At 40.8% G+C, this 22,688-nt stretch overlaps 1 protein-coding gene across 1 annotated transcript; it reads left to right on the top strand.

The window, feature by feature from the left end:
• Nucleotides 1–586: 586 nt before the first annotated feature.
• PMFBP1 (polyamine modulated factor 1 binding protein 1) lies at nucleotides 587–22,496 on the top strand. Its single transcript, XM_051974697.1, has 16 exons — nucleotides 587–720; nucleotides 8,910–9,044; nucleotides 9,540–9,671; nucleotides 10,474–10,602; nucleotides 11,380–11,514; nucleotides 11,886–11,945; nucleotides 12,558–12,665; nucleotides 13,406–13,543; nucleotides 14,757–14,915; nucleotides 15,851–16,018; nucleotides 16,413–16,580; nucleotides 16,728–16,790; nucleotides 17,303–17,412; nucleotides 17,823–17,897; nucleotides 18,341–18,434; nucleotides 19,047–22,496. The coding sequence occupies exons 2-16, from the start codon at nucleotides 8,946–8,948 to the stop codon at nucleotides 19,116–19,118; spliced, it is 1,710 nt and encodes a 569-aa protein (XP_051830657.1). The 5' UTR covers nucleotides 587–720; nucleotides 8,910–8,945; the 3' UTR covers nucleotides 19,119–22,496.
• Nucleotides 22,497–22,688: the final 192 nt, after the last annotated feature.

The following is a 22,688-nucleotide window of genomic DNA, read 5'->3' as shown; positions in this document are numbered from 1 at the left end:
AGACAATTATCCTTTATCACAGAGCTATCATTATTAAGTAGCTAACTACTAATATCTTATGGCCAAGCCCATTCCTTGACTTTCTTTTCATCATCCAACATTACTTATCCTCCTACCAAATCTAAGTTTGACTTCCATGTCACAATCACTGAGGGGGGAATGGTCAATACTTTCAAAAGATAGGGAAAATGTTTGAAAATACTGGGCCCTAAAACAGGAGCATCAAACCACCTAAATCAAATTTTCCCACTTCTTCTTTAAGGTTGGCTACCTTGTTGATTCCTTGATTATTTTAGAGCTGGTAGAAGTGAAGACCACATAAGGATACCTAACTCTCACTACTCATTGGTGAAGGGAGAAATTTTGAAAAAGAAAATGAAGTCACTTTTCCAATCAAACTCATTTCCATTTTTTTTTTGCAAGAGTTTGTACAAAAGATAAAGAAACTGATGAAAACAGGTCAAGAAGTCAGAGGATAAAGTATAGGACCATGGCTCAGGGTATTAGGGGGGGAGGGGTGTGAGAATTTTAGCTGGCAGGTAACTGGTGGTGTCTGGGACTTTGTTCTTCCATTCTGAGTAGGAGGAAGACCGATCCTCTGACTCTGAGGATGACAAAGTGATTGTCAGGGATAAGACCTCATGCTGTCCCTATCTACGGCGCTCATCATCAAGAAAATTTAGTGCTCCTGAGAGGAGGACCCTTCAGCAGGCAGAAAAGGTGAGCTAACCCAAGAGCACAAAATGGTGGGGAAAGTAGAAAGCTCTGAACAGTCTTCTGTAATCTGTCATACATCTGTCATTCCCCAATCAGTGGCTAAATCCTAAAATCTTATGAGAAAGCTCCTTCCTACATTTCCTAGTGAATAACCAACCTCTTATTTATCTCCCACCAATGCCAAGTTTTACTTCCATGTCACACCTACTGAGGCAGTGATCAATATTTTCACCATGTAGGGAGAGAGTGAGAGCCCAAATATACCCAACCACTTGGACCATCATACCAGCTTTTCATACTTCCTCTTTGAGTTTAGCTACTTAGTTGGTTACTTAATTGTCTTAGAACTGAAGGAGAAATGGGTGAGGGTGGAAGGCATGAAGGTACCTAATCTCAATAAGTTGGGAAGTTTGGAAAAAGTCAAAACAGTCCATGTCTCAGCCAAACCCACTCCCATTTTCTTTGCAAGTGTCTGTAGAAAAGATCAAAGAAATTCAGGAGAATAGGCCAAAAAGTCACAAAATAAAGGTGTGGGACTATGGTTCAGGGTATTAGGGAGAAGGAATGGAGAATTTTAGCTGACAGGTAACAGCTGATGTCTGGGACTTAGTTCTTCCATGATGAGTAGGAAAAGGATAGATCCTAAGACTCTTAAGGATGACAACCTGATTTTCAGGGATAAGACACAATTCTCCATTGCAACAGGACTCATCAATAAGAAGACTTAGTGCACCTAAGAAGAGGAGCCTTCCACAAACTGAAAAGGTGAGCAAAGAACACCACAATAGTGGGGAAAGAGCACAGCTCTGAACAGTCATTCTGTAACTGAGGCAATTATCCTTTATCACAGAGCTAAGATCTTCTATTAAGTAATTAATACCCAATATCTTATGACCAAGCTCACTCCTTGGCTTTCTGTTCATCATCCAACATCACTGATCCTCCTACCAAATGTGAGTTTCACTTCCATGTCACTCTCACTGAGGACAATGGTAAATACTTTCAAAGGTAGCTTAGTTACTTAGTTATTTTAGAGCTGAAGATCAAAAGAGAAATGGGTAGAAATAAAGGGCATTCTGGCCATTCTTTGGTAAAGGAAGAAATTTTGGAAAAGTGAAGTCGCTTTTCCAACCACTCATTTTTGCTAGTGTTTGTACCAAAGATCAAAGAGATTGATGAAAACAGGCCCAAAAGTCACAGGATGGAAGTGTAGGACTATAGCTCAGGATATTGAGGGTAAGAATTTTAGCTGACAATAAGTTCTGATGTCTACTTTGTTCTTCCATGATGAGTAGGAGGAGGACCAATCCTCTGAATCCGAAGATGACCACCTCATTGTCAAGGATAAGACTCCATCCTCTTCATTTCGACGGGGCTCATCTATAAGAAAACTTAGTGCTGCTGAGAAGAAGATCCTCCAGCAGGCAGAAAAGGTGAGCAGACCCAAGAGCATTATAAAATGACTGTTCAAGCTATGCCCTTTCCCACTATTGTGGTGCTCTTTGCTCACCTTTTCTGCCTCTACAAGGGTCTTCTTCTCAGGTACACTAAGTCTTCTTGTGGATAAGTCCTGTTGCAATGGAGGGGGAGGGTAAAGCTTTGAACAGTTCTTATATATTCTAGATACCATCCTATTATACAGCTATCATTCCCCAATCAGTGGCTAAAACCTGAAGTGACTCTTCACTTTTCCCAAATTTCTTCCTTTACCAAAGAATGGCCAGAGTAGGTAGCCTCATGTCCTTCACTTGCATCCAGTTCTCTCTTGTTTTTCAGCTCTAAAATAACCACGTAATAGATAGCTAATCTCAAAGAAGAAGTGGAAAAATGGTGGTTCAAAGGTCCAGGTGATTTAATGCTCCTGTTTTAGGACTTTTTTATTTTCAAAGCCTTTCCTACCTTTTGAAAGGATTGACCATTGCCCTCAGTGAGAATGACATGGAAGCGAAACTCACATTTGGTAGGAAAATAAGTAATGTTGGGTGATAAGCCAATGGGGGGAGGGTAAAGCTCTGAACAGTTCTTATATATTCTAGATACCATCCTATTATACAGCTATCATTCCCCAATCAGTGGCTAAAACCTAAAATCCTATGACCAAACTCACTTCTACTTTTCTTGATAAACAGGAAACAATCTTTCCTATCTCCCACCAATGCCAAGTACTATTTCCACGTCACACCCATTGAGGGAAATGGTCAATATTTTCACCATGTAAGAAGAGTGTGAGAGTCCATATATAGGAAAACGCAACCATCGGGACCTTCACACCAGCTTTTCATACTTCTTCCTTGAGTTTAGTTACCTAGTTCATTACTAAAACAGTCGTTTTAGAACTGAAAACCAAAGGAGAAATAGGTAAGGATGAAAGGCATGAGAAGTACCTACTTTCACTGCTCTTCAATGAGTAAGGAAATTTGGAAAAAGAAACTCAAAACAGTTCATTTCTCAGTCAAACTTACTCCCATTTTCTTTGCAAGTGTTTGTAGAAAAGGTCAAAACAGATTGATGAGAATAGGGCAAAAAGTCACAGAATATGGCACTATAGCTCAGGGTATTTAGAGATGAAGGAAGGAAGGAAGGATTTTAGCTGACAGGTAACAGCTGATGTCTGGGACTTTGTTCTTCCATAATGAGTAGAAGGATAGATCCTAAGACTCTAAAGATGACAACCTGATTCTCAGAGATTTGACACAATTCCCCATTGCAACAGGACTTATCCACAAGAAGACTTAGTGTACCTGAGAAGAAGACCCTTGTAGAGGCAGAAAAGGTGAGCAAAGAGCACCACAATAGTGGGAAAGGGCATAGCTTGAACAGTCATTTTATAATCTAGGCAATTATCCTTTATTACAGAATTATCATTCTTATTAAGTAGCTAACACCTAATATTTTATGACCAAGCTCACTCCTTGGCTTTCTGCTTATCACCCAACATTACTTATTTTCCTACCAAATGTGAGTTTCGCTTCCATGTCATTCTCACTGAGGGAAATGGTCAATCCTTTCAAAAGGTAGGAAAGGCTTTGAAAATAAAAAAGTCCTAAAACAGGAGCATTAAATCACCTGGACCTTTGAACCACCATTTTTCCACTTCTTTGAGATTAGCTATCTATTACGTGGTTATTTTAGAGCTGAAAAACAAGAGAGAACTGGATGCAAGTGAAGGACATGAGGCTACCTACTCTGGCCATTCTTTGGTAAAGGAAGAAATTTGGGAAAAGTGAAGAGTCACTTTTTCAACCACTTACTCCCAGTTCTTTTTTTAGTGTTTGTACCAGAGATCAGAAAGACTGGTAAGAACAGGCTAAGAAATCACAGGATGAAGTTTAGGACTATGGCTCAGGGTATGGGGGGGGGGGGGGGGGGGGGCGGGGAGGAGTAAGAATTTCAACTTGCAGGTAAGTCCTGAATATCTGGGACTTTGTTCTTCCATGATGAGTAGGAGGAAGACCGATCCTCTGAGTCCGAGGATGACAACCTTATTGTCAGGGATAAGATACAATACTATTCATTGCAACGGGGCTCATCTACAAGAAGACTTAGTGCTACTGAGAAAATCATCCTTCAGCAAATAGAAAAGGTGAGCACCAAAGTGGTGAGCAAAGGGGAAAGCTATGAACACTCATTCTGTAATCTGGACATTTGTCCTTTATCACAGAGCTATCATTCTTCAGCAGTTAATACCTAAAAATCCTATGACCAAGCTCACTCATAGCCTTCTCGGTCATTATCAAATCTTACTTAAATTACAGGATGAAGGGTGGGACTATGGCTCAGGGCTTTGATGGTGAGCACTGAAGCCGTAAGTTAACTGTCATCTGGAATTTTGTTTCTTGAATGATGAATAGGGGGACAGATCGAAAAAGCACGAATATTATCCAGTGCAACAGGACTCATGTACAAGAACACTTAGTGCTCCTGAGAAGATGATGCTTCAGCAGCCAGAAAAGGTGAGCAGACCTAAGATCACCAAAATGGGGATAAAAAGGACAAAGCTCTGAACAGTCACTCTTTAATCTAGACACCCATCCCATCATACACTTGACATTCCCCAGTCAGTTGCTTAAACCTAAAATCCTATGACCAAGCTCCCTCCTACCTTTCCTGGTGAACAGCCAAACCTGACTTATCTCTTCACCAATGCCAGATATTACTTCTGTGTCATACTCACTGAGGCACAATGGTCAGTTTTTTCACCTGGACTTTTGCACCAGCTTTTCATATTTGCTCTTTCAACTTGGCTACCTAGTTGGTTACCTAGTTGTATTAGAGCTGACAACCAAAGGAGAAAATGAGTGGGAGTGGAGGCCATGAGGCTGCCTATTCCCACTGCTCCACAGGGATGAGGAAATTAGAAAAAGTCAAGGCAGTCAGTTTTCCAACCAAACTCACTTCCACTTTCTTTGCAAGACCTGGTAAGAAAAGGGCAAACACATCACAGAATGAAGTGTGGGACTGTGCCTCAGGGTGTTGGGGGGGAGGAGGTTGAGCATTTTAGATAGTGGGCAATTCCTGATGTCTGGGGCTTTGTTCTTCAATGACAAGTAAGAGAAGGATAATTCCTATATGGCCAAGGATGAGACAACTTCATTCTCAGGGATAAGACACAATATTATTCATTGCTACAGGACTTAATTTCCAGAAAATTCAGTATTGCTGAGAAGAAGATTTTTAAGCATACAAAAAAGGTAAGTAGAGCCAAAAGCACCACAATGGTGGGGAGAAAGGGCAAAGCTCTAAACACTCATTCTGTAATCTAGACATCTATCCTTTGTCATAGAGAATATCATTCTCCAGTAAGTAGTTAACACCTAAAATCCTATGACCAGGCTCTCTCATAGGCTTCCTGGTCATCATCCAACCTTCACTTATCCTCTTCCCAAATCCAGGTTTTGCTTCTTATTTCAGGTTCCATTACCTATTGGTTACTTGTTTAAGAATTGAATACCAAAGGAGAAATGGGTGGGAGTGGAGAAAAGGAGGCTAACTACCTACTTTTCCTTCCTCAACTCTATATGTAAGGATTTTGGAAAAATAGTCAATTTTCTGCTAAACCCCCTCCCATTTTCTTTGCAAGAGTTGGTACAAAGATCAAAGAAACTGATGAGAATAAGTTAAAAAGTCACTCTAATGCATTTGTTGGGGGAGCTGTGAAATGATCCAACCATTCTGAAGAGCAATCTGGAACTATGCCCAAAGAGCTATAAAACTCTGCATGCCTTTGACACAACAGTGTTGTTACTGGGTCTGTATCCCAAGGAAATCATAATAGAGGGTAAAAATGCAAAAAGTTTTGTAGCAGCTCTCTTTAAGGTAGCAAAGAATTGGAAAATGAGTAGATGCCCATCAAGTGGGTAATGATTAAGTTGTGGCATATGAAGGTAATGGATTATCATTGTTTTGTTAAAAAAAAAAAAAAATGATGAACAGGATGATTTTAGAAAGGCCTGGAAAAGATTTACATGAACTGATACTGAGCAAAACAAGCAGAACCAGGACTACATTGTACATAGTAACAGCAAGATTGTGTGATGATCAACTATGAAAGACTTGATTCTTCTCAGTGCTTTAATGATTCAAGCCAATTCCAACAAACTTTAGAGAGAAAACTCCATCTGCATCCATAAAAAGAACTACGGATATTGAATGTAAATCAATACATACTACATTCACTTCTTTTTTCTGTTTTTTTTCTCTCATGGTTTTTCACTTTATTTTTCTCTCCCAACATAACTCATTAAAAATGTGTATTTAAAAAAAAAAAAAAAAGTTAATATATGTATAACCAGAAAAAAGAAATAAAAAATTATTAAAAAGAGAATAAGTCAAAAAGTCGTAGAATGAAGTTTTGGGGCTATAGCTCAGGATATTGGGAGGGTGAGAATTTAAGCTGGCAGGTAACTTGGAATGTCTGGGACTTTGTTATTCCATGATGAGTAGGAGAAGGATAGATCCAATGAGCCCGAGGATGACAACCTGATTCTCAGAAATAAAATGCAATACTATCTATTGGAACGGGACTCATCTACAAGAAAACTTAGTGCTGCTGAGAAGAAAATCCTTCAGCAGGCAAAAAAGGTGAGCAGACAAAAAAGATGATCACCAAAATGGGGGTAAAAAGGAGAAAGCTCTGAACAGTCACTCTGTAATCTAGACACCCATCCCATCATACACCTGTCATTACCCAGTCAGTGACTTAAACCTAAAATCCTATACTAAGCTCCCTCCTACCTTTCCTGGTGAGCATCCAACCTGACTTGTCTCCCCACTACATATTACCTCTGTGTCTCACTCACTGAGGCGCCAATGGTCAATGTTTTCACAATGTCAGGAGAATGTCAGACCCAAATATAGTAACAAGTACCTGGACTTTTGCACTAGCTTTTCATACTTGCTCTTTCAACTGGGCTACCTAGTTGGTTTCCTAGTTGTATTAGAGCTTGGTGGGAGTAAAGGCCATGAGGCTGCCTATTCCCACTGCTCCACAGGGATGAGGAAATTAGAAAAAATCAAGGCAGTCAGTTTTCCAACCAAACTCACTTCCACTTTCTTTGCAAGACCTGGTAAGAAAAGGGCAAACACATCACAGAATGAAGTGTGGGACTGTGCCTCAGGGTGCTGGGGGTGACCATTTTAGGTAGTGGGTAATTCCTGATATCTGGGATATCAACCTATGTGGCCAAGGAGGACAAACTGATTCTCAGGGATAAGACACAATATTATCCATTGCCACAGGACTTATTTTCCAGAAAACTCAGTTCTGCTGAGAAGAAGATTCTTATGGAGGCAGAAAGGGTAAGTAGAGCCAAAAGCCCCACAATAGTTGGGAAAGGACAAAGCTCTAAACACTTATTCTGTAATTTAGACATCTATCCTTTATCACAGAGCTATCATTCTTCTGTGAGTAATTAACACCTAAAATCCTGTGACCAGTCTCATAGGCTTCCTGGTCATCATCCAACCTAATTTATCCTCTTCCCAAATCCAGGTTTTGCTTCCATGTCACTCTCCCTGAGGCAATGGTGAGTACCTTTACCATGCAGGGAGAGTGTTTTAAAATACAGAGCTCTAAAATAAGAGTGCCAGATCACCTGGATGTTTGCCACATCTTTTCCTACTTCCTATTTGAGGTTCATTACCTGTTAGTTACATGGTTAGGAACTGAATATCAAAGGAGAAAAGGAGGCTTACTACCTACTTTCTTTCCTTCAACTCTTTATGTAAGGATTTTGGAAAAAGAAAAACAGTCAATTTTCTGGCTAAACGCCCTCCCATTTTCTTTGTAAGAGTTTGTACAAGAAACCAAAGAGACTAATGAGAACAGGCCAAGGAAGTCACAGAATCAAGTATGGGGCTCTGTAGCTCAAGATATTGGGGGGAGGTGAAAATTTTAGCTGGCAGGTAAGTGCTGCTGTCTGGGACTTTGTTTTTCCATGATGAATAGGAAAATATATCCTCTGAGTCTGAGGATGACAGCTTGATTCTCAGAGATAAGAGTCAATGCTATCCATTGGAACGGGACTCATCTACAAGAAGACTTAGTCTTGCTGAAAAGATGATCCTTCAGAAGGCAGAAAAGGTGAGCAGAGCCAAGAACACCAAAATGGTGGAGAAAGGGGAAGGAAAACTCTGAATCGTCATGAAATCTAGACAATCCTGTCATACACCTGTTGTTCCCCAGTTAGTGACTAAATCTAAAATCCTACGACCAAGCTCCCTCCTACCTTTCCTGGTGAACATCCAACCTGACTTATCTCTCCACCAATGCCAGATATTACTTCTGTGTCACACTCACTAAGGCAATGGTCAGTATTTTCACCTGGACTTTTGCACCAGCTTTTCATACTTGCTCTTTCAACCTACCTAGTTGGTTACCTAGTTGTATTAGAGCTGACAACCAAAGGAGAAAATGAGTGGGAGTGGAGACCATGAGGCTGCCTATTCCCACTGCTCCACAGGGATGAGGAAATTAGAAAAAGTCTTCAAGAGTCAGTTTTCCAACCAAACTCACTTCCACTTTCTTTGCAAGACTTCGTTTTAAAAAAAAAAAAAAAAAAAAAAGGGCAAACACATCACAGAATGAAGTGTGGGACTGTGCCTCAGGGTGCTGGGGGCGGGGGGAGGGGGTGAGCATTTTAGGTAGTGGATAATTTCTGATGTCTGAGGCTTTGTTCTTCAATGACAAGTAGGAGGAGGATAGTTACTATGGGTCCAAAAATGACAGCATGAATTTCTGGGATAAGATACAACATTATCTACTGCCACGGGAGTCATCTTCTAGAAGTCTCAGTACTGTTGAGAAGACCCTTCAGCAGGCAGAAAAGGTGAGCAGACCCAAGAGCAACTCAATTGCAGAAACAGGGAACAGATCTGAACAGCTATTCTGTAATCTAGACCACCTGTCATGTTGACAAAGATCAAGACTTTTACAATCTAGAGAATTATAAAATAACAAATCCAAATCAAAAAGCATAAAACCACCTGGAGCTTTACACGCCTTTTTACTTCCTATTTGAGTTTGGCTAACTTCTTGATTGCTGTTTGGATCTGGAAATCAAAATAGAAACCGGTGGGTGTGGAGGGCAGGAGGCTACCTATACTTGTTCCTATAATAAGAATGAGAAAGTTAAACAAAAGTCACAACAGTTTTATAAACTCACTCCAGTTATTTATTAAAGAGTTTAGAGAAGTCAAATAGATTAATAAGAACAGGCCAAGAAGTCTAAGTGTGGGATTGAGCCTCAGGTGTTAGGGATGAGCATTCAAAATGGCAACTAATGCCTGATGTGTCTGAGGCTTTGTTCTTCAATGATGAGCAGGTGGACAGATTTTATGAGCCCGAGGAGGACACCCTGAGTCTCAGAGATAAGAGGCACTGTTATCCATCACAACAGGACTCACCTACAAGAGGACACAGTTGTGCTGAGAAGATCCTTCAGCAAGCAGAAAAGGTGAGCAGAGCCAAGAGCATCAAAATAGTGGGGAAATGGGAGAGCTCAGAAAATTCATTCTGTAATCTAGACATCTTTCCTTTGTCACAGAGCTATCATTCTTCAGTAAGTGGCAAATACCTAAAATCCTTTGACACCAATCTCATGTTTCCAACCTTACTTATTCTACTAAAACCACGTTTCGTTTTCATGTCACACACACTGAGTGATGTCAATATTTTTACCCTATAAGAAGAGTGCTTTAAAATACAGAGCATAGTAACTCCCAGGGCCCTGGTGCTTTGCACCATCTTTTCCCACTTATTGTTTGAGGCTGACTAACTTGTTGATTGCTGGTTGTTTTAGATCTGGAATCCCAAATAGAAATCAGGGGGAGTGGAGGGCAGAAGACTACCAAACCCTGTTTTCTACAAAGTGAATAAGGAAATAAAAAATTTTTTAAAGAAAGTTAAAGGGGCAGCTAGGTGACACAGTAGATGGAGTACCAGCCCTGTCAGGAAGTCCTGAGTTCAAATCTGACCTCAGAACACTTAACACTTCCTAGCTGTGTGTGATCCTGGGCAAATCACTTAACCCCAATTGCTCAGCCAAAAAATTAGAAAAGAAAAAAAAAAAGTTGAGAAACTTTTCCAAATAAACACTATTCAGTTTTCTATGTCAGAGTTTGTAGTGGTCAAAGAGATTGATGAGAATAGGCCAAGAAGGTTGAAGTATGAGGCTGTGGCTCAGAGCCATGGGTGTGAGCAACTTAGGTGGCAGTTAATTCCTGAAGTATGTGACTTTATTTTTAAATGAGGAATAGGACAAATCATATGATGACGAGGATGAGAACCAGATTGTACAGTGTAAGTCACACTGTTATTCATCACAATGGGACTCTACAAGAAGACTCAGCACTCCTGAGAAGATGCTCCAACAGCAGGCAGAAAAGGTGAGCAGATCCAAAAACACTTTAATGGTGGGGAAGCAGCTATGTTTAGAGAGTCATTCTGCAAACTAGATACCTATCCTTTGTCACAGAGGTATCTCTCAGCAATGTGTAACCAGCCTCAAATATATGACTAAGCTCACTCTTAAGCTTCTTGGTCACCATTCATCTCTATCTGTCCTACCAAAGTGAATGAAATCTGACTTTAGTCATATTCACCAAGGCAAAGGTAATGTTTTCTCCATGTAGGAGAGACTTTTAATAATAAAGGTTACAGAGCACCAGCCCTGAAGTCAGGAGAAGCTGAGTTCAAATCTGGCCTCAGACACTTAACATTTCCTGGCTATGTGACCCTGGGCAAGTCACTTAACCCCAATTGCCTCAGCAAATAATAATAATAATAAAGATTATATATGGAGCCCCAAATTACCTGGGTCTTGACATGACCTTTTCCCATCTCCTACTTGAGATTGGCTAACTGGTTAGTTGCTTAGTTGTTTTAGAGCTGAAAATCAAAGGAGAAATGGGGGGAATAGGAGGCAAGGAATTCCCTACACTCATTCCTATTATGTACATAAGGGGAAAGAAAGTCAAGACAGTTTTTCAACCAAACTCACTCCCATTTGCTTTATAAGAGAATAGTAGAAGCAGCCAAGGAGATGGAGGAGAATAGGTCAAGACATTACAGGACAGTGTGTAGGACTCGGGGTGTTGGGGATGGGCTGTTTTAGGTGGAAGGTAATTCTTGACTATCCGGAGCTTTTCTTCAATGACAAGTAGGAGAAGGATCGATGCTGTGAGCCCGAAGATTACAAGCAGAGTATCCAGAAGATGCACTGTTATCCATCACAATGGGAACCACCCACAAGACGACATAGTTCTGCTGAGAAGACCATCCAACAGCAGGCAGAAAGGGTGAGCTAGAGCCAAGAGCAGCCCACCTAAATTATTCCTATTTCTAATTCTAATTCTATTTCCTATATTCTACCCTTATTCCTATTATTTGATGGAGACAGTGAGCAAAAAGAAAGACATGACAGGCTGTTTTCCACCCAAACTCACATAATTTTCATTGCAAGAATTTGTAGGAAGGATCTTGATGAGAAAAGGCCACAAAGCACAGGATGAATGAAGTGTGGGATCGTGCCCCAGGGTGCTAGGAGTAAGCACTTAAGGTGACAAATAATTACTGATGTATGGGGCAAGCAGAAGGACAGCTTCCATGAGCCCAAGGAGGACAGCCAGAGTCTCAGGGATAAGATATATGATATTATTCGTTGCAACAGGACTCACCTACAAGAAGACACAGTTCAGCTGAGAAGAAGAGCCTTCAGCCGGCAGAAAAGGTAAGTAGAGTGAAGAGCAGCAAAATGGTGGGGGAAATGGACAGTCCTGGATTGTCATTCTATAATCTAGATATCCATCCTTTTTCACACAGATTTCATTCCCCAGTAAGAGGCTATATCGAAAATCCTTCCCAATCAACATCCAAACCTGTCTATCTTCCTACCAAACCCACTTTACTTTCATGTCACATTTATTGAAGCGAAGTTCACTTCTTTCTCCATTTTGAGCACTTTTAAAAACATACATTTCATAAGAGTCCCAAATCACCTGCACCTTGGCACCTCTTCCCACCTCCTATATGAGGTTAGTTAACTAGCTGATTGGTTGAGAACTGAAAACCAAAGGAGAAATGTGTGACAGTGGAGGGCAGTAGGCTGGCTACCTACCCTCCTTAGTTTGTAAGTGAAAAAGTGAGCAAAAAAAAAATATATCAAGACAGTGTGCAAACTCACTCCCATTTTCTTTATAAGAGTTTATAGAAGAGGAGAGAGATTGATGAGAACAGGCACACATCACAAGACGAAGTATGAAACTGTGTGTCTGAGCGATAGGTGTGAACATGTGGGGTGGCAGATATTCCTGATGTCTGGATTCTTTTTTCCTTCAATAAGGAGTCAAAAAAGGACAAATTAAATGAACCTGAGGCTGAGACTCAGCAATGTGATTCACCTTCAAGAAAGCTTTGTGCTGTTGAAAAGATCCAAGAGCAGGTAGAAAAGGTGAGCAGATCCAAGAGCACCACAAATGGTGGGAAAGAGGAACAGCTCTGAGCAATGATTGTATATTGAAGGTCACCCATCCTTTGTCATAGATGTACCACTACCCAGTAAATAAGTAATACCTCAAATCCTATGACCAAGCTCCTTTCTAGGCTTCTTGGTCATCATTCACCCCTATCTAGTCACTTGTCAATTCAGGGTTTCACTTATACATCTCAATTAATGACTCAAAGATAGTCAGCTTCTTTCTTTATATAGGGAGGGTTTTAATATTGATAATTGATCGACTACTTTAGTAGAATTCCCCAAGCCAATTCCCAATCATGGCCTTTCCTAACCCTATTTTAGTTACATGTGGCAATGGCTAATTATTTGCTGGTTGTTTTTAAACATGGAAGTCAAAGGGGAAATGGATAAGAGTGGAAGTAGATAGTTACCAACCCTAATTTCTAAAATGAGGAAGAAAGGAAAAGGAAAACCAAGATCATTTCTTTTCCAACTAAACTTGCCCCATTTTTATTTGCAAGAGAGAAATTTTTTAGAAGAATTAAAAGATAGTCAATGAAGCTAGAGAAAAGGGTCAAGGTATCACAGGAGAAAAGGAAGAATTATAGAGAAGAGTAGCAAGTATGCACTTTGCTTTTAAAATCACAATACTAGTAAACAGGTCACATTTATAATGCTTTAAGAGTTGCAATGTACTTTACATATATTATCTCATTTGATCAATGAGGGAGTAGGAGAAGGAGAAAGTGGGTAAACTAGAGGAGGAGAACGAGATCCTCCGGGATGCACTGAAACATTGTACAAAGCAATTGGATTCAACTGCAAACAAACTCGAGACTGCTGAGAAGGCGACCGAGGTGAAGGAAAATGAGGTGAGCCTTGCAAAGAACTGGATGTTGGGGAATCATTCCCCAGGTAAATCACAGAGAAGCTCTGACTCTCCTCCATTATGGAAGTGAAATGAATCCTGATTTCTCTGGTCACTTTAGAACATGATAGCACCTCTAACATATTTCTCATTGACTTCTACTTTGGCTTCCAGTGTGTCTGTCCTCATAACTATATCTTTTTTGTATTTCACCTTTATGTTGGAATTTTTCAATCTTGTCAATTTCTCAAGCTCTTAGCATTAACCTCCAGACTTTTTAGGGATCCCTTCATTTCCTCTGAATCCATATTCCTTAGCTTCTCTGGAGAAAACATTTTTCTTGACAGAAGACCAAATAATTTAATATTAGGAATTCTTATCCTACAGCTATTTGTATTAACAAGTTAGACAATATTCGTCTTGTTTCTCAACACAGTAATTCTTAAGATAAAATATCTTGAGGTTCCACAAGAATAGGTGCTATAAATCCAAAATTTCATTTTATCCACTGCAATGGATAAAAGGGAATACAGCATTGAAAGACAATAGATGTGTGTGTGTGTGTATGTGTATGGATGTGTGTGTGTGTGTATGGGTGGGGTGTATATATGCAGATGTAATGCAGATGGAGAGCCAAGCATACAATACCCATGGTTAGGTTTCCTTCCTATTCATACAAAGATAGGGTAAAGGCTTAGCCAACCAAACTTTTAACATCATAACAGTGTCAAGCATTTATAAAGTACTGTATGTGTGTATTTCATTGGATCTTCACAACAATCCTATGAGGTAAGTGCAAATAATAGATCTTCCAATTCCAAATGAAGCACATTTCTCTAAATAACATATTACATAGCTTGCTCTAAGGCCTGGGTGTAAAGTTTTCCTATTAAGTCTGACTTTAGGGAATACATTCTTGTTATTTCTAACACTAAGAAAAATCATCCTAGAAAGCAGCAGTTCTAGGAAGTTATGTTAAGTACACAAGGCTGTACCTTCATACTTAATCCAGAGTACTCATGAAAGACTCCTTTGAACATATCATGTACCAAGCCCCAAACTCCTAAAAATGGGAAACATAATCCCAAAGAAAATTAGCCATCAATAGAGCTTAAAAACAAGCCACAATAGATTTCACAAGAGTATCCAACCCAAGACCTCTAAAAGTACTTAGTGGTGAGAGTTGGAAAATGGATGATGGTGTTCCCTTCTTCAAGGTGATGTGCCAGAAAGAACCTCTGAAACAAGAAAAGGATCAGCAAAAGCCTGAAAAACAGGATCAAAAGAATGAGCTCAAAGATACTCCCTCCCTTCCGGAGCCACCTCAAAAGTCATCAGATGCTTATCAAGACAATCTGAAGGAGGCTTTGGAGAAGGTTAGGAAATAACCTCCTATCCCCTTGTACAGAAACACTTCTCAGAAGCTTAGAGCATGAGATTCAGAGGATAGGGACTAATGGAAGAGCAAGGGGCAGGGATTGCCATGCATCTGGCTATGACCAAAATATTCAACAAAACCTGGAAGCCAAATCATGTGGCACCTCAAAGGAGAGGAGATTTTCTCATACTCCCTTCCCACAGTACCACCACCATCAAGGCAGGAAGGAAAAGCCAACACCTGGCTGCTCTTAATCCTGCCCCAGGGAGGACCAAGGGCCAAGTGTAGATGGACTTGAAATAAAGGGGAAAATGGATAAAGATGAATTGCCTTAAAGGTGTATAACTAATCAATTATGATTAGAAAAAGAGAGAACTTGAGAGCAAAAAAAAAAAAAAAAAAAAAAACTAAAAGTTGGTTTTTAATACTCTTGGCAATTCCTTTCTATTGCTGAGTATTGATCTGTAGAGATAACTCTCAGCTAACTTTCTCAGCTACACTGGTTCACTGGTACAAAAAGAGACCCACCATTTGAAATTGGGCCAATGTGAGAATTTGTTTCCCCTAACTATGCATATTTATTTTGAGGGGGTCTTTATCTTGTTTGATTTATCTGTTTTAAGTAGGGGGAGAGAAAATGAAAGGAAGAAAAAAAAAATGATTGCTAATTGAAAAAAACTAACAAATTTTTCCAAAAATAAACAAAAATGTTAACTTTCTCCCTTTCTCTTTCCTAACCCACCTAGAAAAGCACTAGCTAGAGGTCTTGTCACTAGAGAAAAGCAGAACCTTCCAAAAGGAAGCAACCTCCAATGAGATGCTGTCCAGGATCTCTTGGGGACGCTTTCCTCATGTCCTTCACCCTTAACCTAAGGGGGGGAGGTTGGCTGCTGCAGCTGGTCTCACCACAACTTATTGGCCTCTGCTCCAAAGCTCTATCAGGCCAACCTGGAGGCAGTCATGCTTCGCCAAGAGTTACAGCAGACCCAGAAGAAGAAGTCTCAGCTGGAGGAGGAGACATGTGCTTATAAGAATCGCATGAAAAAGCTCAATGGGGAGTTGAAGAAACTCCAGGACTTCCACCAGCAGAGTGAGGAAGAGGTAAGAGCTCCGGTCTGCCTCCCAAAACCAGCCTAGTCCTGCCTGGCCCGCCTCCCCGGCCTGGTGGGGCAAGCCTGGGCTGTGCAGCTCAGACCGGTAGCTTTCCCGAGCTCCCCCAACCCAAGAGGCCCCAGGACGGCCTGGCACCTCAAGTTACAAGCTTCGTCCACCCCTCTCCCCTCCCTGGGTCTGTGGGCTGGTTTGCAGAGCCCCTTGAGGGCCTAGGCCTCAGGTGACCACTGCCTTCTACCACGCTTTCTTCCTGAACAACTGGACCTAACCCTTCTTGCTTCCCAGAGTGAATGGAGCACCGCCCCCCTCCCCCCCCCACTGGGCAGGGAATGCTCCCGGGCCAAGGCCTGTCTCACACGCTGGACTCCGCTTCCTTGCGTAGGTTGAAGCCTTCATTCAGCAGATCGAAGATATGAACTATCAGTTGGCCTTCTGGCAGAAGACACACGAGAGTGACCTCCAGTTCTTGGCAGCCAAAGATGAGCAGCTTGTGATCTTTAAGGTGGAAATGGCCTCCCTCAAGGAGAACCTACGGGAAGAAGAGAAAAGGGTAACAGGCCAGCCTCCTTGGGCCAAGGTTTCCTAATGCCCCCTACCCTGGGGCCAGGCTCAGTAAGAAGTGTCTTCTCTGGGAACTGAAGAGATTTGGGATGTTCATGGTGTCAGACTCTAACTGTCATCTGATTTTTCTTGATAGAAAGACTTTCTACAGGATGAAATCTCCATCTTAAAGCACAGATATATAACAACTAGCTGTGAGGTACATGAGCCTCTCTCCACCTGCAGGTTCTCTTGGTCCCCATTCTAACCTCACTTCTAACATCCCATATATGTGGTTCTTTCCTGGGTCCATGGACACAGGATGAGTGTTGGGATTTGAGGTTCACTTTACACACCAAAGAACAACATACAACTTAAGCAACTCCCAAACCGGGGGGGGGGGGGGGGGGAGGGGGAGAGGAGGGTTGGTTAGAACGAGAATCCAAAAGGGGTTTAGGGAAGAATGTGCTGGAGAATTTTCTTCTGGGCATTTAAGAGCCAAGCTCCTCTTTTCCTATCCACCTTCTTCCCAACCATAACTGTTCCTGGTAGAACAACAATTTAGTGGAAATAAATCTAAGGATCTGCCCTCAGACAAAAATAGTAGGGCACAAAGTTAGTCTCCTCCTTGGGAGAGAATAGATCTCACCTGAGCTTTAGGAGTGAGCGGGGGCCACTCCCCTGCCTCTTTCCCACTTTCTGCCTTTCCATATGGCCTATTACTTGTCCCAGGTGGAAGCCCTTCGGAACAGCCTGGGGCATGCTCACAAGGACACCTGGACACTTCAACAGGAGAGAGAAATGGTGGCATCTAATGTACATCATTGGGTGAAAGAACAAAAGTAAGGAGGAAGATAATCCTTGAGCTCAGCCTCACTGCCCTGGGGCATTCCACACGGACCCAAATGTATCCATGAAAACACTGTATAATCCCTGCCCCTCAGTTCCAGCCCATACTAAGTTTGAGAAGGATTAGATCAGAGTGATCTGGAGCATTCAACTGGTATAGAATTAGGCCCAAAGGCACTTCTTTTTATTTCATCAAAACTTCTCTGATTCTGTCATGAAAACCCTTGGAATAAGCTGAAGGGGTCAGGATTCTTTCTTGCCAATATAGAACTAAGCACTCAGCCTTCCCAGCCACAAAACTTGAATCTTACACAGCTATGGTATTTTGGTCTAAGATAAGAAAAGGGGGTGAGACAGGGTGGGGAGACTGGATTATTATTTTCGCTTGTGAATTTAATTACAGAGACAACACTGAGCTATTAGGATCCACAATCCAAGAGCAGGTCAAATGCATTTGCCAACTGACTGATGAAAAGGAGTAAGTTACCCTAGTTTATGAAGACTGAATCTGTCTATACCCTTTCCTTATTCATTACCCTGAGGCAGACAAGGGGATCCACAAAGAACTTGGACACTTCTCTCATTCAAACCTAACAAGAAGCCCAAAGGGATTCTTCTTCCCCACCCTCGGCCCACATTTCAAGGAAGGAAACACAAAGTTGGATCCTAGACTGAAGAGTATCAGAGGATTGGTGCAATTCTGACTCTGCTGCTCCCCTGGATGCATGATTTCACACAGATCCTTTCCCTCTGGGCCTATTCCATATTCTTTATCAAGGGAGACTCAGTGATATCTGAATTCCCCTTCCAGCTTTCAAAATTCCATCATTCTAAAAACGGCACCTCTCTCCATCTGTCCCAGATGCCTTTGTGTTCCATACTGATCCCTCACTGTTGGTACACTCTCTTCCTTCCCCACAGCCATCTCCACAACGTGATGGTCCATTTGCAGCATGAAAACAAGAAGCTGAGGAAAGAAATAGATCATAGGCGTCAAAAAAATGAGCATCTGATGGTAAGGAGAATTTTCCAGGCCTTGGCCAAAAGGAGACTAAAATAATGGAAGGAAACTGGAGGTGCTTCCCTAAAGAATGATGGCAGCCATATCACTTGAGCTGGAATCAATGCCTATGCACAGTGCTGCTCACCAAGTAGCAGTTTGACCACCAGAGAAGGGCAGCCAGCCACTGGGGGGAAGGGAGAAAGGTAGGAAATCAAGGATACCTCACAGGAGAGAGGAATGTTCATAGCCAGCTAAACACACACACAAATTCTAACTCACATGTAACTTAGGTGCTATATTATTTTCTTATACTCTTATTTAGAAATATAAATGTTTAAGAGGCCCTTAAACACCAGAGAAGCCTAGCTAAGACCCCACTGCCAAGGCACAAGATCAGATTTCCTCAATCAATGGGTTTTTCCTAATCTTTCTTGAGGAAAAAACAATCATGACTCTACAATTGTATTTTTCTGCTACCTTTAAATTTTCCATCATTCTTCCCTACTGCAGAGTAAAATCAGAGGGAAGATGCCATTCTTGAAATCATCTCTTGAGATTTCCAGTTGCCTCAAAACTTGTGATTTTCTTCTCAAGTCAAAATTTTCATTTTCTGCTTCCTCCTAGGTTCCTCAATATGATATTACAATTCCTTGCATTGAATATCATCTCATGTCACAGTGCTCAGGAGAGAACTGAGTTTGCAGCCTCATGACTTATCTAATCAACTCCCACTGAGGACCTGCTATGGCAAGAACCCTATTTTGCCTATGCTCCTAAATGCTTTTCAGCTTTGTCCACACAGAGCCACAGAAGAGCAAGCCTTAGATCCTATTAGCATCTATCAGACTGAGATTTGTAATAAAAGTCTTTCATACAGAAGAAGTGTCAATGAGACTCCAGATCCTTCTGCCCATTTCAGGGCTCACTTTAGCCATTCCCTCAGCCCTAACTCACTCTGATCCTGGGCAAAGTAATGATAGGTTTCTTTCATTTATATTGACAAATATTTTACCACACTCATAGATAACTCCCAAAGCAAACCTCTGGGTTTTTTTTTTTTTTAATTCAACAGAAAATCATTCAGAGTTTAAAGGATCTAAAGATATAAGAATCTTTAAACTTTGAAAAGGAAAAAGGGGGGGAGGGGTGTCCAACAAAAAATGAAAAATGTGAGGAACAATAGTGAACCCTAATGCAAATTTTTCAAGATGAAAGCAGAAAACACATTAACTACCTTCTCCTCAATCCCCAATTATCCTTTTTTTCTTTTAACCATATTTTTCTCCTACACAAAACCTCATAATAAAATCCACAGGACATCCAAATTATTTTATTGAAGTTGAAACTGCATTACATTGACTAGAGTGCTAGAAATCACATTCCTAATCTGCAGGACCCGGGGAAAAATAGTTAATGCCATGCTTTCCATAGTGAATCACCAAGTAGAAAAATGTTCTTTGAACCAAATGCTTGCTCTCACTTCTCAATACTTAACATTTAACTCTTTTTGTGTTCAATTTAAGATGATTTGGGAGAACTTCTTGGGAGGGAAGGGAAGTGAAAGTAGGAAAGAATGAAGAGATGGGAAAAAGGAGCTATGTGAGACATATATTTGCTACTCAATAACTCCCCCCCCCCAAAAAAAAAAAAAAACCTTTTTCTGGCTCTACAGTATCAAACCCACACATTGATACATTCTTTATGGTGATAGTTATATGGGAAGGGACTGAATTTTACTCATTGTCATAAATTTGTTATAAGCTGATCAACAAAGCTTCCAATGAGCCAAATGACAGACCACAGAAGTTGCTTGAGTATAAGACACATTCTATTCAGGAAACCTCTAAAGAATGATAGATCCTACTCTGAAAATATAATTCAACAAAAGATTTGGACGGTTGCATTTTCAGCTTCTTGTAATGGGCTACTACTACCTCTGCAAATACAAAACACCTGGTTGTCAGTATGTTGAAAGCAGTCACAATATTCAGACTCTTCAGTTATTCAGTCTTCAGGAATCCTCTTTCCTTTTTAACCAGTAGTGAGTTCAAACTGCAAAAAAAAAAGCCATTTGTAAACTATGGGAGACACACACAAATCTGAAGACTCAATGCACTGTCTCTTGAGAGCAAAACCAGTACTGGGAGGCTTTGGCTACAAGAGGGACACACAGAAATGTTAAGTGTAGAAACTGTTTCCCCAAAACAGGAAAATTGGAGTTTCTAGAAGAGTTCACCAAGTGTTGCCTGTCTACAAATCTATTAAGTAGCAAAGTAAAGTATAGCGAATAAAGGTAAAGTGGTTAAAGCACATAACCCTCCGTTCTAATGGCTAAAAAACCCTACTTTGTAGAAGGTTATTGGGAAGTCTTATGCCAAAACAAACTCAACAAAATTTTTTAAAGTATTTGACTGAATGAAATTGTTCACCAGGAATCACAGACATAAAACTAAGATTAAATGAGGCATTTGCGTTGGTTTGTAGGGAGAAAGAACAGAAAAAGTTAAAGGAGTGAAAAGGGGGTCTTTCACTAGGAATTTTGATCTTCTCAATCCCCAAAAAGATCAGATTTTCCACATGATTAAGGATCCCAGCTGCCCTCACTATTCAAAATGTCTTTAAATCCCAGGTCCTTTGTAAAATATTTAAGTGACTTTTGTGCCTTCTCTAGTCAGTAAGAGTAGGAAAAGGAAGCTGCTTGCATGAGCAGAGAACCTGTGAAGTAATCTATGGAGCTTAGTACTTACATATCAAACATAAAATGCTCCAATAATTAGCCTTATTTTTTTAAACTAAAAGCCTTCACTGTGTCCACAAACTCAACATTAGGCAGGAATATTCAAGAAAAATGTAACTACATCAATGGCTATCTGCAGATTAAATAGGCAATGCCTCACGATAAGAATGTTGACCTGTCTGGCAGAACCCTGAAAGCAAAAAAAGCCACCTCATTTTCAAGGCAGCTAGGTGGCACCGAGTTGGGAAGACTCATCTTCCTGAGTTCAAATGTGACCTCAGATACTCATTAGCCGTGTGACCCAAGGCAAGCCACTTCATTCTGTTTGCCTCAGTTGTCCTCATTTGTAAAATGAGCTGGAGAAGGAAATGGCAAAGTACTCCACTATCTTTCCCAAGAAAACTTCCAAAAATGGGACCAAGAAGTGTCAGACATGATTGAAATGGATGGGTGAGTTTCCACACTATATTCAAATGATTCAACTTAATTCTTTCCTTCTAAAAGGGGGTGACATTAAAGTCAAAAATGAAAGACTTCTGAGATCATTTTGTCCACCTCATTTTACAGATGAAACAGCTGAGGAACGTTAACTGATCTAGGGTTATAGAAATGGCATAGACAAGGTTAGAGAGAACTCAGGTTTCCCAATTACCAGTCCAGTGGCCTCAGCTCTGTTGCCTCTGATTATCATTCCCACCTAGATCCTTCCAGCTCTCCCACCAAGGTCAATTTAGGAAACTACCCTGGGAACAGGTTGGATATCAAAATTCCACTCCAGAATTTGCTTTGATCATCCTACAAACATTCCTAGTTGATGCTCAGTATGAGCCAGACCTCCAACTCCAATCACAAAATAGGGATCACAGCTTCAACAAAAAGAAAACCAAGTTTCTGAAATAGAATTTCCAGGGACTTCGCCTGTTTGAGAATAACAAATAGTTTATTTGTTATAGATCATTTGGGAATAGTTCAACATTGGCCTTTGTCGAATAAGACAAAGGCCATTAATTCATTCCTAACATAAAATTCATTTAAGAAAAAATGCCCAAAAAAACCCCACTGTCTTGGGAACATCTAAGAGGGATGTAACCAGGCAGGTGAAAAGACTGAACACACACACACACACAAAAAAAAAAAAACATCTCAGCAAAACTAAGAGCCTCTTTAATTGGGGGACAGAGGAAACTCTTTTCTCAGAAAATCAATAAAGCAATACTTAGCCAATAGAATCAAACTGTCTAGAAGCAGAAATGGCCAATAACTGGGAGTAATGGAGATGAAGGACTTGCTAAAACAGCCACTCTTCTGATAGACATTTCTTCTTGCTCACCACACACCCCATTAATGATTGCACAGTCAATGCTTTGTCATGGCCAACTAAACCTAAAGCAAAGCTGGCTAACCATAGCTTCACTAATCCTAATCCAGCTCAAGGGTCCTTTCTGTGGGGAGCTATACAGCATGCTCCATAGGAAAAGGTATGGTATTTTCTGGGAAAAAAGAAAGGAAGCCAAGACTACCAAGGGATT

This window comes from Antechinus flavipes, chromosome 2 (assembly GCF_016432865.1).
Source record: "Antechinus flavipes isolate AdamAnt ecotype Samford, QLD, Australia chromosome 2, AdamAnt_v2, whole genome shotgun sequence".
NCBI lineage: Eukaryota > Metazoa > Chordata > Mammalia > Dasyuromorphia > Dasyuridae > Antechinus > Antechinus flavipes.
This window is presented reverse-complemented; position numbering and strand designations above follow the sequence as displayed.

Bases quoted from the DNA above. Each gene is read 5' to 3' on its own strand.
- PMFBP1 (XM_051974697.1), top strand. From the start codon at position 8,946: ATGAATTTCTGGGATAAGATACAACATTATCTACTGCCACGGGAGTCA. The intron at 12,666-13,405 runs GTGAGCAGATCC...ATGAGGGAGTAG, and splicing joins TCCAAGAGCAGGTAGAAAAG to GAGAAGGAGAAAGTGGGTAA. The intron at 16,581-16,727 runs GTAACAGGCCAG...TTTTCTTGATAG, and splicing joins TACGGGAAGAAGAGAAAAGG to AAAGACTTTCTACAGGATGA.